Source organism: Fukomys damarensis, unplaced genomic scaffold, assembly GCF_012274545.1.
Source record: "Fukomys damarensis isolate Sample0158 unplaced genomic scaffold, DMR_v1.0_HiC HiC_scaffold_38, whole genome shotgun sequence".
Lineage (NCBI taxonomy): Eukaryota > Metazoa > Chordata > Mammalia > Rodentia > Bathyergidae > Fukomys > Fukomys damarensis.
The window spans coordinates 72,876,325-72,889,870 of NW_022900950.1; the positions used below are offsets into that span (position 1 = coordinate 72,876,325).

The 13,546-nt window shown below is 33.5% G+C and overlaps 1 protein-coding gene across 2 annotated transcripts in view; it reads right to left on the minus strand.

Moving 5' to 3' along the window:
• Lrba (LPS responsive beige-like anchor protein) overlaps nt 1-13,546 on the minus strand; it is a 452,811-nt gene that overhangs the window by 420,363 nt on the left and 18,902 nt on the right. For both annotated transcript variants that reach the window (XM_033760036.1, XM_010632727.3), the window contains exon 4: nt 5,174-5,238. In XM_033760036.1, the coding sequence (XP_033615927.1) occupies nt 5,174-5,238 (65 nt within the window). The remainder of the gene's footprint in view (nt 1-5,173; nt 5,239-13,546) is intronic.

Consider the following 13,546-nt stretch of genomic DNA (forward strand, 5'->3'; position numbering starts at 1 on the left):
CTAAAGGATGATCCAAAAACGAAAAAAAAAAAAAAAAAACGACTTTACGAAAACAAACCTCTGTTCTTGAAAAGGATAAACCACAGAAGAGGAAAAACACTTGCAAATCATGTATCTGGTAAGACTTGTTTCCATAAATATATAAGACACATTTACAGCTCAGTAGGAATACAGTGAAATTTTTATATGGACAAAAGATACAAACAGATATTTTTCAAAATAATATATCATCATTAGCCAATCAGCATATGAAAAACCTTGTGAGTCATTATGCAAATGAAAAAAGCCCACAATGAGGGACCTACTATGATGACTCTTAACCAAAGGGAACAACAGTACCAACTGTAGGCAATGATGTGTACAAGCTGAAAGTAAATGATAGGAATAGAAGATACAACATCCACTATGAAAAACAATCAGCAGTTTTTAAAAATGTAAAACATTCTAACCTTACCATTCAACCCTGAAATTTTATTCCTTTGCACCTAAGAGAAACACAAACACAGGTTCACACAAAGACCTGTTCACAAATACTCATGGCAGCATTACTTATCAGCCCCCTCCTGCCCCTGCAAAAGTAATCTAAAGGCCCATCAACTGGTACAGAGATAAACAAAATGCTGAATATCCATAAAATGGAATAGTATTCACCAATAAAGAAAAACATTTATATGTGCTGCAGCAGGGATGAAATCACCAAAAATGATCACAGAAACTGTGTTGGAGAAGGTTACATTGATACAAGGGCTGAAATCATTGACAAATAATAGGGAAATGAGATAGAGCTATGTAGACACAAGGATGAGGGATGGTAAGTGATATCTAAAGACACACTATTCAAAGGCGACCAAGATCTTGATCTATAGTCTCTGAACCACTGTCATTCACTGATCTTTGATCTTTTCCTCCACCCTACTTCAGCCACTTGCTGCTAGACCTCATCAGTTCCAATACTTGCATGGCCGGGGCCTTTTCACCCACTCTCTACTTCCCAGCATGCTTACAGCTCACTCACTGTAACAACCCAACATGAATGGTCAGTATTTTGCCTTTCAATTCATCCTATCATTTTCTATATTTATCACTTTCCCTATATGATGTCTTCCCTCCTCTTTACCTGTGCTAATAAGAACCATGTGGTCAACGATTACCACCCCTCTCCTGCACAAAGGATTGACTCACTTGCCCTTTTCTCCCCTCCTATTCACTTGCAATCTTAAATCCTTTTAAATGCAACTAATCACTCTACTTTCACATTTAACTACCATACTTAAACATAGGAAGTATCTTCCCATGTGTTACCATACATGACTCCTTCATGCTGTGCATGAGGCTATTCCACCCGTTTGCATGCAAATTTCCTTAGCCTCTAACTTACTCAAAAATGTCACTCCAGGTAGTCTCCTGTTTCTCCAACATTAATTTCCCATTCTCTAAATGTTTGTCCACATCACTATCAAACTATGTTGCTTTGCTCTCCTTAAAGAAAAAACTACTGCCTGACTCTATTTCACCCCACAAGTCATCATGGCTCTCTTTGTTCTTTGTTTGACTTTGCAGCAAAACTTTAAAAAATTCACTGTCTCAAAATTCCTCCTCCCTTTCTCAGATTCTCTCTTAAATCCATTATAGAGGTGTTTTCCACAATGCTCTCCCCAAAACAATTTTTAAGTTAGAAACAACTTGCATGTTACTGAATCTAGTAGTCAAATCTCAGTAACCACATTACTCTCTTAATGAATTCAGTACCAGTATGCTTTCTAACACCCAAATTTATATCCCTGCTTTGCAGATATAACAAGTCACTGCTTATTTAATATACCTACTTTTGCTGAAGAATTCACAATCATTCCTTCCACAAGTGGCCTCCTGATCTTTCCCACTAACTATATCCAAAGCCATTTCCATTCAGTTTGATAAACATCCTTCCAGCCATGAAAAGGCAAGTCTTACATTAATGCTTGATCCTTCGCTTTCTCTCAACCCCATAACCGATACATTAGCAAATCCCATCAGGTACATCTTCAAAATACACCCATAAGCCTACCTTTTCTTAGCTCTTCAGATGTTACTACCCTAATCTAGTCACCACCATGTTTTATTAGGATTACTACAACAGGCCCCAATTGACCTCTTAGCTTCTATTCCTCAATTCTTCTAGGCAAAAGCCAGAATGATCCTGTGAAGACATACAAGAGGACTGTCTCACTTTATTCAAATTCCTGTAATGACTGTCATGTTCTACAAAATAAATTTCAAAAGCTCTATACAAACTCTTGGCCTGTACTACCTCTCTGACTTCCTTTCTCAACTTGCTGCACTTAGACCATTATTGCCTGCTGATATTAGCCTTGTTACTGAGAGAGACCATGGAAATTCTCACCCACCTGTGCACTAGCTATTCCCAAGGTCTTGAGTAATTTTAACCACATGCCCTAATGTTTAACTCTTCTGTGTGCTTAAGTGCTTTCTCAAATGTCACCCTCTCAGGGAGTTCTAATCTAACCACTCTAAACTGAAAACATTCCAATTCTTTATAATTCCTTCAAAATTCAACCAAAACAAAAATCCACATTACTTACCCTAGCTCCACATTTTCTGTTCCCAAAGTACTTATCAATATTCCAATATTATATAACCTACTTCTAACTTCCTTCCTGTATGTGTTAGAATACTAAAAATGAATGAATGAGACCATAATGTTAAGTGAAATGAATCAGACATACAAGTTTAAATACTTCATGATATTTCTTATACAAGAAAGCCAAATTACAAATAAAGAGCAAAATAAAAGATAATAGGAAACAAGGAAATCGACCTTTTACAAAAGGGGATCAAGAGATAGAGAAAGGGTGATGGGAAGGGAGGGAGATGAGGATTAAAAAAGCATGAGATGCGTTATGCACCAAGGAGGGTAATTACAGTGTACTACTGCAAACATGTTACAAAAATAAAATACACAAATTCTTCAGCAGTCAAAAAAGAAACAAAACAAGAATATAAAACTTACTAAAGATCTTCATTAGGTTTACTGCTCAGGATCAAGAATAATTCCTAGTATTCAGAGTGCAATAAACATTGGCTGAATGAATACATGAGAAAATTGAGACCCAAAAAGTAAAAGTGATTGTAAATATCAGATTTGAAACTTGAACTGTTGGCTATCTTCACAGCTATCTTCACAGCTCTTACTCATAAGCCTATGCTGCCTAATCTAGTAACTGTAATACTAACAAGCATAATCAAAAATACACTTTGTAAAATCTGTAATAATCAAAGTTGTCATTTGTAAATTTTTTCTTGATAAAAGAACAATTTTATTTAAATAAAATATAAATGATAGAAGATCTGTTGATCTGTGTTTTACATTAAGTAGCTAAAGAACATATTCAATTAACAGTTCTTACCATGTCTTCATTAACTGCTCTTCTTCCTGTGTTTTACCCAATTCTTAACTATTTAAGTTAGTATATGATGGCATAAAACAGAAAAGGCAAGATAAATATGGATAGGTTAATTTAGTTTATTCTGGATAGACTTTAAAAGCATTCAAACTCCAAGTTTTGATATTCAACCAAAGAGTTATTTCTCATTTGATGAATAAGCACTGCTAAAGGTAAACTAAAGCATTAATCATTCATTCACTGAGAAATATTTATTGATTACCTACTATTTGCCAGACACCACAGTACAATTTAACTCCATTTCTCACATGGAGTTAGTAGTAGCCCTGCTACTGTTCTTGATTTCAATCAGGTCTCCTCTCCCTTAAACCATCCTAAATACTTCTACCAGTTACCTTTCTAAAACCCAAACATATTCACACTCTTTTGCTTAAAATCTGCAAATACTTGCCAACCCAAGTCCAAATATGCTACACTTAGGCCGTGATTCAGAAGCCCGATTCTATTCCAGTAACACATTACCACCACAACATATACAATCACATATGTGCGCATGAATCCATATACCTACACACAAATCTCCTATGTACGTTCCTCAACACAGTGGCTGCAGATATTCTGTTCCACTTGAATGCTTTTCAGACAAACAGCCTCCAATTTATCCATAACTCCCAATTTTTTCACGTCTCAAGATGAACCATACTAACTGTTAAAAATACATCTCAAGAACCATATTGACTGGATTTACCTGATCTTCCAGAGTAAAGACTCTTTTTCTCTATGCCATCTTAGTACCCTGTTTTTACGAACTTTTGATCACAGAATTTAGCATAAAATAGTACCACTGCAGGGTTACTTATTTGTTTCTAACACTAACCTGTAGGTACTTGAAATTACTTATGAATAAGAAATTTTAGATCTATAAAATAAAGTTATCTGTATCCTTTTTTTTTTTGGTAACATAAAGAGAGCCTGGATTCCTAGTTAGTAGTTCAAACAGTTGCCATCATGACAAAGTGAGTCCAATAACATTAAGCAAAACCCTATAAAGAAATGAAAACCTTTCCTCAGGGTACTGATTACAGGGCAGGCAGCTTGTTAAACCTCTCTAATGTATACGAAAGGTCTTTGGTTTCACTAGTGCAAAACCAGCTACCACAAAGTCACCGGTTTACCATTTCTCAATTTATTTTTACCTTTTACAATTTACTCTCTTAAAATTTTCCTACTTTATTTCGCTTTTCATTTCTATACTTCTGTCCTTCTCTTTCCTATCACAAAATTTTCTTTCTTTGGATTCTTTAGTCTCTTCTCTTTAAGTGGAAACCATGCCTACTAACTCTGTCTCTTCCCTTTCTCATCTCATCAAAACACAAACCAAAATTTGTTGCTGTTCCTCCTGATGGCCAGGCACTGGAAATAATGCAGACATATAAGCCTAATCACTGGCTCTACAAACATAATACGATTTTATACAAACTGCATATAAGTATGGCTTTTTCTTATATCTGCAAAGAGAATCATTCAGCTTACCTTCATGAAATTCAGTCACATTTATTAAAAAATAAGGACTAAAACCTTACAAATAAGTATGTAATAATGAAAAAAATATAAAATAGCTAAATGTTGACATATTTGTGATAATCAATATGCAAGTTCTATTATATAAAATGCGAAAAGAGGAAATATAGAACCTTAAAACATCAGTTCACATGAGAAAAATATAATAAGATCTTACAGGAAAATATGAATGGATAAAAATAGTTTACCTTCCTTCATTGACAAGTTCAATAAAAGCAAGGCCTGCATTCTTCTGAATAGAATTCTGCCACTCCTAAAAAAACAGCAAAACATAGCTGAAGAAATTTCATTCAGAAAACAGTGCTAATAAAAAACATCACCTACATCAATTTCATGTCTTAGCTCTGAAAGGAAAAGTTCCATTACACGTTCCCTTCCCTACAACCCTAAAAAATTGGTATCAGATGGTACATTTTAAAAAGTGAACAAAAATTTGATTCTGAATAAACTAAATGAGCCTATCCATATTTATTTTGCCTTTCTGTTCTATACCATTATATGGGAGGTGGGTCGCCAAAATGAAGAGAAGGCACAACTAAGCAGTTTAATAAATAAACTATGTTTTACCAAAAAAAAAAAAAAAAAAAAAGGTTAATGATTGCAAAAGAGACAAGGAAAAAAAAGAGTAAACTGGGCTGGATGACTGGTGAGGTGGAAAAGAGTAATTCATTCTCCTTTGAATTACCACTAGGTAGTATAAACCTTTAACCATTCCTTAGCCCTTAAAATTTATCCACTATCGCTTCTCGGCCTTTTGGCTAAGAGCAAGTGTAAAATCGTATCCACTACGTCCAGGGATTTAGATCAGTGGTTCCATCGCCTGCCTCGCAAGGGCCAGGACCCAAGTTCAATCCCCAGTACCAAAAAAGAAATTTATCCACTAAACTTTACCCACTAAAAAAATCCAATAAAGGGGCGGAGGATTTAGCTCAGAGGTGTCACCACCTTCCTCGCAAGCACAAATTTTAATTTACCAAAAATTTTTTAAAAATCCAATGAAAAGCCTAGAAGTCAGTATATTCATATTAATTCTTCAATCCTTATCATAAAACATATATAAAATAAGCAGTGAAATAATAAGGTAAAAGCTTAGTGAATTGAAATATACATTAATCTGAGCATTGTCAGTGAGTGCACCTGGGGTGTCTGGGGCATCGGCATATGAATGCATCTATACAAACACATGCACAGATAGATACCAATTTAAAGATAGTAATATATGTATATCTGTATTTTTATTAAAACCTAAGGATCCCTTAGATTCAACTACATGACTTCTCCCTCAAAGCTTTGTTCTTTCGTAAAACCTAAAACAAGCCCATGTCTATTTACTGTAAAAATCCATTTTAAAGTGTTTATCAGTAACATTTTTCTCAAATCCACTTTTTCATTATTTAAAACTGCAAGAGAGAGTTTAATTACATAACTGAGAGAAACTCCAACATGCATGGATAAAATGGACACCAGTTGAGAAATACATATTTTGATTTAAAAAGTAAACATCAAGGCCAGGTGTGGTGGCGCACGCCTGTAATCCTAGCACTCAGGAGGCTGAGGCAGGAGGATTGCTGTGAGTTCAAGACCAGCCTGGACTACATAGTGAGTTTCAGGTCAGTCTCAACTATATAGTGAGACCCTGTCTCAAAAAAAAAAAAAAAAAAAAAAACAACAAAATAAAAAGTAAACATCATCCTGATTTTATTTACAGTATGTACACGAGCCTTTACTTACATACAAAATAAAGAAGTGTGTCACTTTAATTCCACAAAAATTTTAAGTATCAATATTGAGGTTAGACTGAAAACAAGTTAAAGTTGGTACTATATAAATATAAAAAACCTGACCACATAAAATATTTATTGCCTCAACTCAACTTGGCAAGCCATACAAAATATTGCTTCTTCTTCAAAATTAAAATCAAGTTAGACAAGAAGGTAAATAAGCAACTGCAGTTCATTTTTTTACAGAAATTCAGAAATTAAAATTCATTACTCTGTCCCCTTGTATTTTTCCAAGGATCAGATTGTCTATAAATCTTAGTGTTAGCTTTCAGCAATTATATGGTAACCTAAATTTAAAACTATCTTCCTATTTTCGCTATGAAAAAAACTGAATAAAGAATTAAGTGAAAATACAAATCTTATAATTTCAACTATTGCTACAAAAACAGTAATTTTCAAAGATATCGCTGGGTTATCGTTTCTCTATAAACAATTTTTACATATTAACTATTTAACATTTAATACTGGGAATATAAGGCAAGCTAATACAAATTAATAAAAAAGAATCTGAAGTCCAAGAGAATAAAATTCTTCAATTGTTTTTAAATAACCTAAACGTTGTTGAAAGACACCAAGCTTTCACCACAATAAAACATTCACTACAGTAATTTGTGGAAATTTCCAAAACCAAAAAGAATATTCATTAATCATGCTACCTATCCTAAAGCATTTTTCTCCACTTCAGAAATAATTATCAAAGAAGGCGTTAGTCTAAACAATTTCATAAACCACAGCTCAATATAACCTTTAGTGAGTTTTAATAGTTGAAAGAAAAACTTAATGGTCATCATCTTTCATGATCATTTCAATATTTCATCACAGTACTTAAAATTATAGAATGATGCAAGATGCTAGTACATTTAAGGTCCTGGTTATCTTCTCCCCAGGGGCACTGATGAAAAACATGTTAAAAGCCTCAAATCCAACCACTAATGCAACTAAGTAATTTCAAAACACATTTCAGCACTTTGGAGGGGAAGGACTCAAAAAACAACAGTCAATAATTTCATACCTGTTCCTAAGCCATATTCAATTGATTATCACTTCCTAAGGCCATTAATTGTTCACTAATCAATTTTTATGAAAATATATTCTTAGTTTACTTATGCTTTTAAGTCATGCAACAAAGATATTAAATATTACTCAAATCTACTAAAGAGAGTTCCATCAAACTTTAAATAATGTGCTTTTGGTGGTTAAAAAAAGTCTTTTTTGCTAATTAAAGAAAAAATGTCATTAATACTATCAAGTTTATTCTTCCATAAGTTCCAGAAATAAACATAAAGAAAAATACCAAATAATGTACTGGGTAATCATTCACTTATTTTAATACAACTCTAACTTCCTTAGACATGAACTCGTTTTCTATAAATCCCATAATGTATTAAAGCATATTTTAGTATAATGAAGGCTCTATGTGACTTTATTTGAATTTTTAAAATAATTCTAAAATAATCAGCATGCTCTAAAGCAAATAAAATCAGAATGCACACTTTAAAAAGTCACTAAATATAATCCATTCTACTATCATTTTACTTTGTCAAGAAATCAGTGTTGACTAACAATGAATGCAGTCTCATTTTACACTGACAGCCTAGATGCTTTCTAAAATTCCTTTTAAACTTTTGATTTGCATTTCCTTGATGAGTGAGGATGTTGCAAGTTTTTCATACATTTGTTGGACATTGTATATTTCCCTTCAAGAAATATCTATTCTGAATCATTTATGTATTTTAATCAAATTATTTGGGTTTTTTTTTTCTTTTACTGTTGAGATTTTCTAGTTCATTACAGATTTTGGATACTAATCCATGGTTAGATGAATACTTGAAAACTATTTTTTTATTCTCTAAGTTATCCTTTCACTCTGTTGTTTCCCTTACTTTGCAGAAGTTTCTCTACTTACTGTAATTATAATTATCTGCTTTTTCCTTTGACTACCAAGTGTTCTACAGTCTCACCCAAAATATCACTGCCTACACAGATGTCTCCAACTATTTTCCTACATTTTCTTCTTTCATAATTTCAAGTATTAAAGTCTTTGATCAATTTTGAGTTGATTTTTGTACATGTGATGGGGTCTAGTTTTATTTTCTACAGAAAGATATCTAGTTTCCTAGCACCATTTATTGAAAGGAAAAGACCAGCTTTTCTTCTAGATAATTTTTGTGCCTTTGTTCAAGAGCGAGACATAGACAAGTGGATTTATTTCTGCATTCTCTAGTCTGCTCCACTGGTCTACATGTCAGTTTTTACAACAAGACTAAGCTATTTTGGTTACAAAAGATTCATAGTATATTTTGAGGTTAGGTAATGTTAGGCCACCACGTTTGTTCTTTTTATTCAATACTAATTTTGCTTTTTCAAAAAAAATTTTTAGCAAATTCCTTAGAAATACATCAAGATGCCACTACTAAATTTTGTATGCTAAATTTATATCCTACAACATGATTGAATTTATCAATTTTAAAAGTTTTATTTCTTGGAGTTTGTTTCTGAGACAGTATCTTGCTGTGTAGCTGAGCCTGTCCTTAAACTATGTGGCTCAGGAGGCCTCAAACCCACAGCAATCTTCCTGCCTCAGTTTCCCCAGCACGAGGATTACAGCCCTGCTTCACCATACCTGGCAGTTCTGAAAAGTTTTTTGATGGACCCTTAAGATTTTTTTGTATATAAAATCATGTCAGATGTAAACAAGAGTAATTTGACTTCCTATGTTTTCATTTTGGATGTCTTATATTTCTTTCTGTTGTTTAACTGCTCTAGCTAAGACTCATTTGTTGAATAAGAGTAGTAAAAATGGACACATTCATCATATTCCACATCTTAGAGCAAACAGTTTCAGATTCTCCCAACTCAATATGGTGGCTGTGGGTTTACCATATATCAACTTCATCAAGTTATGAACTTTATCAAGTTCAAGTACAGTTCTTTTATACTGAATTAATGGTTTTTATCATGCAGGTATGTTAAATTTTACTAAATTCATTTTCTGCATCTGTTGAGATAACATGATTTTTTGTCCTTCATTCTGTTATGATGCACTGTGTTTACTGAATTGTGTATGCTAAACTACTCTTATGCACTGATAAATCCTACTTTCGTTATGGTGTATAACCTTTTCAATGTCCTGTTGAATTGGGTAGTATTTGAGTTTTGAAAATGATTTATTGAATATTTCTGCATCTCTGTTCATCAGGAATTTGGTCTGTAGTTTTTTTTTTTCTTTTCTTTTTTTTTTTTTTTTTTCTTTTTTTTTTTTTTTTTGTTATGTCCTTGTCTGGTTTTGGTATCAAGGTAATGGTGGTCCTGTAGAATTAATGCAGAAGAGTTACCTCCCCACCCCCACATTCTTTCAGTAGTTTATTTGGAATAGTTTGAAAGAAACTGGTATTAGTTATTCTTTAAACATTTGATGTAACAGCAGATCAGTCTGGTTGGAAAAAATTAACTGAATATTTCAAATGAACTAATATGGAGGTTTTAAATATTCTAACACAAAGAAATCATATGTCTCAGATTGTAGATATGCCAATCACTTTGAAGTGATAGTTACACATATGTATATATGTGTAGAAATGCCACACTGCAATCCAGAAATACACATAATTACTATGTGTCTATTAAAATACATATATTAATAATAATAAAGCTTAGTAATATTCAGGACTGAAGTCATCCAGTATTAGAGATTGCTTTGCTGGGGGATTTTTATAACTGATTAAATCTCATTACTTGTTACTGGCCTATTTAGGTTTTCTATGTCATTGTGGTCCAACTTTCACAGCTTTTACACATCATGAATGTACACATTTCTTCTAGATTTTCCAATTTGTTAGCTAACAGCTATTGATAATAGTTCATAACGATCCTTCCTATTTCTGTGGTATTAGTTTTAATATTTGCTGTTCTATGACTAATTTTATTTATTCAGGTCTTCTTTTTTTCTACATTAGGTTACCTAAAGGTTTATTGATTTCACATTTTTGAAAAATCAGTTCTTGCTATGGTGATATTTTATATTATTTTTTTCTATCTATCTCATTTCTACTATGTTCTTTATTATTTTTTACTCCTATTATTTTTGGTTTGGTTTGTTCTTCCTTTCCTAGTTACCTGAAGGCTAGGGATGCACCTCAGGTATAGCCCTTGTGTAGTATATGAGAGACTAGGTTCAACCCCAGAGACACAAAAAATAAAAATTAAAACTTCAGTTCCATCATTACATTTATATTTCTATTTTTCTTTTTTTGTTTTTTCTTTTCATGTAGATACTCATTTCTATACATTTTCCTCAAAGTACTGCTTTTTCTGTAACACATGGGTTTAGGTATATTGTCCTATCACTGCCATTTAAGAAAATTGTAAAAGTCACTTTAAATTTCTTTGTTGACCCATTGGTTACCTAAGAGTTTGTTTAATATGCATGTATGTGTACAATTTTCACAGTTCTGCTTACTGTTGGTCTCTCATTTGATTCCACCATGGTCAGAGAATATATGAAATTTTAAGTATATGACTTCATTTGCTGGATCTTGTCTTTTTGCCTAACGTGCGTCCTATTGTACAGAATGTCTCATGGGTAAATGAAAACTATGTATATTCTATCCACTGATGAAGTTAGATCCTCACAATCCAAGCACCTGACAAAAGCCTCCCCTCTAAACACTGGGGCTCTGAGAATCAAGCCTTTAACAATGAGCCTTTAGGGAACATTTCATGTCTACACAATAAGGCTTTTTCCTCACCTTGTGGAATATCTATAACATGAATATATGTTTACCTCACTGTCCCATAAGACTTATAGGGGTTTGGTTTGGTCTTATTTAAAGACAATGGTCTTAGTGATGAATGTAACTGTACTGTCTACCTAGAATGTACCAATAAATTAAATTAAAATAAATAAATAAATAAAGACAGGGGTCTTGCTATGTTGACCAGGCTGCCCCTGAATACCTGGGCTCAAAAAATTCTCCCCTTCAGGCACCTAAGTAAATGGGGCTGAAATAGGAGATTAGGGCATTGCAAACCTGGCTGGAGAAGGAGATGTGACTTGTTAATTCCAAGATCCCAGAACAATGCACAGAACAGTTCCCAAAACCCTGCATGTGGACTTCTCAGGAGAACTTGAGCAAGTTTTCAGTAGGCTAGCTGAGCTGGGACTTCAGCATGAGCACCACCTCTCAGGACCCATACATAGAGGTTCTCACAGGTTTCCTTGAGATTTGGAAAACACATAAGGGTACCTCCCCAGAGGAGAGGCTAAGCAATCTGGAACCTGGTAATGTTTAGTTGGTGAACCACTTTTAGAAGGAGCTACCCGATCACAGAACACTGTTACATAACACTGTGCTCCGCTAGGTCTCAGGTTTTTAAATTAAATACCTACATGATCTTTTTTTTGTACCAGGGATCAAACTCAGGACCCTGCACTTCCCAAGCAGGTGCTATGCAACTGAGCTATCCCTGGCCCCTACATGAAATGTTAAGATGCTATAGGTGTCTTAACTTGATAAAATGTCAAACTGGATCAATGTAGCTCCAGTTATTTACAGAAATGAAAGAAACACTACTAGGAGTCAAATGAGGACACCACAGCAGAAAGATGAAATGAGGAAGGGAATGTATTAACACAAAACTGAGAAACACATTATACACAGCACTGCAGATCAAAACTAGGCAAAACTTGTTTACAGTCAAGACAGTCATCTCAAGGGCTCAAAGTAAACTAATAATATTTCCAACTGTGTTTGTACTTCAAGTCAGTACTCTTTCAACAGCATAGCTAACAAAACTTGAATAAGCATGTACTAGAAAATACAGCTAAATGTAAAGGTAAGGCTTTATGCTATTATTTCTTTAGATGATAATCATCCAATCAAAAGGTAAAATATATGGACAATGTGAAATAGTAAGAAAGGGGCTAAAGGTGTAGGGAAAGTGGGAAGGGTAGGGGAAAGCTAATAAGGGAAAAGAAAAAATATGAAAAAATGGAAATGAAGTGTTTGTAAAGGGAAAGGGGAGGAGGGGTGAAGGGAGGGCAGGGACAAGGGGAAAAAATGAAAGCAAGACCTGTCATGTAAAGGTACAAGTTCCCAATAATGAATGTAACCATACTGTATACCTAAAATGTACCAATAAACTCAATGAGAAAAAAAATAAAATAAAATAAAAGGTAAAACAGATCCTTGACTTCAGAAGGTTCCAGTTGCAATTATGTATATCTAAAATATATATCTACTTTGCGCAAATATGGCTCAAATGAAATATATATATATAATAACTATAAGAGAAATTTTTCTATTAAAATTTGATTGGCAAATGGCTCAGTTTCATAGTTGCTATTTTTTAACAAATACTTTTCAATGAACACTATTTGTAAGGAATTGAATACTGAGAAAGAATTCATGAGATGTATGTAGGATATATAGGTTGCTGTTTTGCAGTATGGTTGGTGATTGAACCCAGGAGCACTCTTCCACTAAACTATATCCCCAACCCTTTTTATATTTTATTTTGAGATGAGGGTTTCAGTAAATTGTCCAAGCCAGTCTCAAACTTAAAATCCTCGTGCCTAGCTTTCTAAATAACTGAGATTATAGGTACACACCACCACACTCAGCTAGGATACAAAGATTTTTAAATTTTAATAACAAGCGATCAATTATGTAATTATCATAAATGCATTTTTAATTATTTGAAATAACCTTTAAAAGCCCAATCTTCTTGCTGAGTGCTTGGGCTTATGAAATAGTAATATAAATGTGTGTCATTAAAATC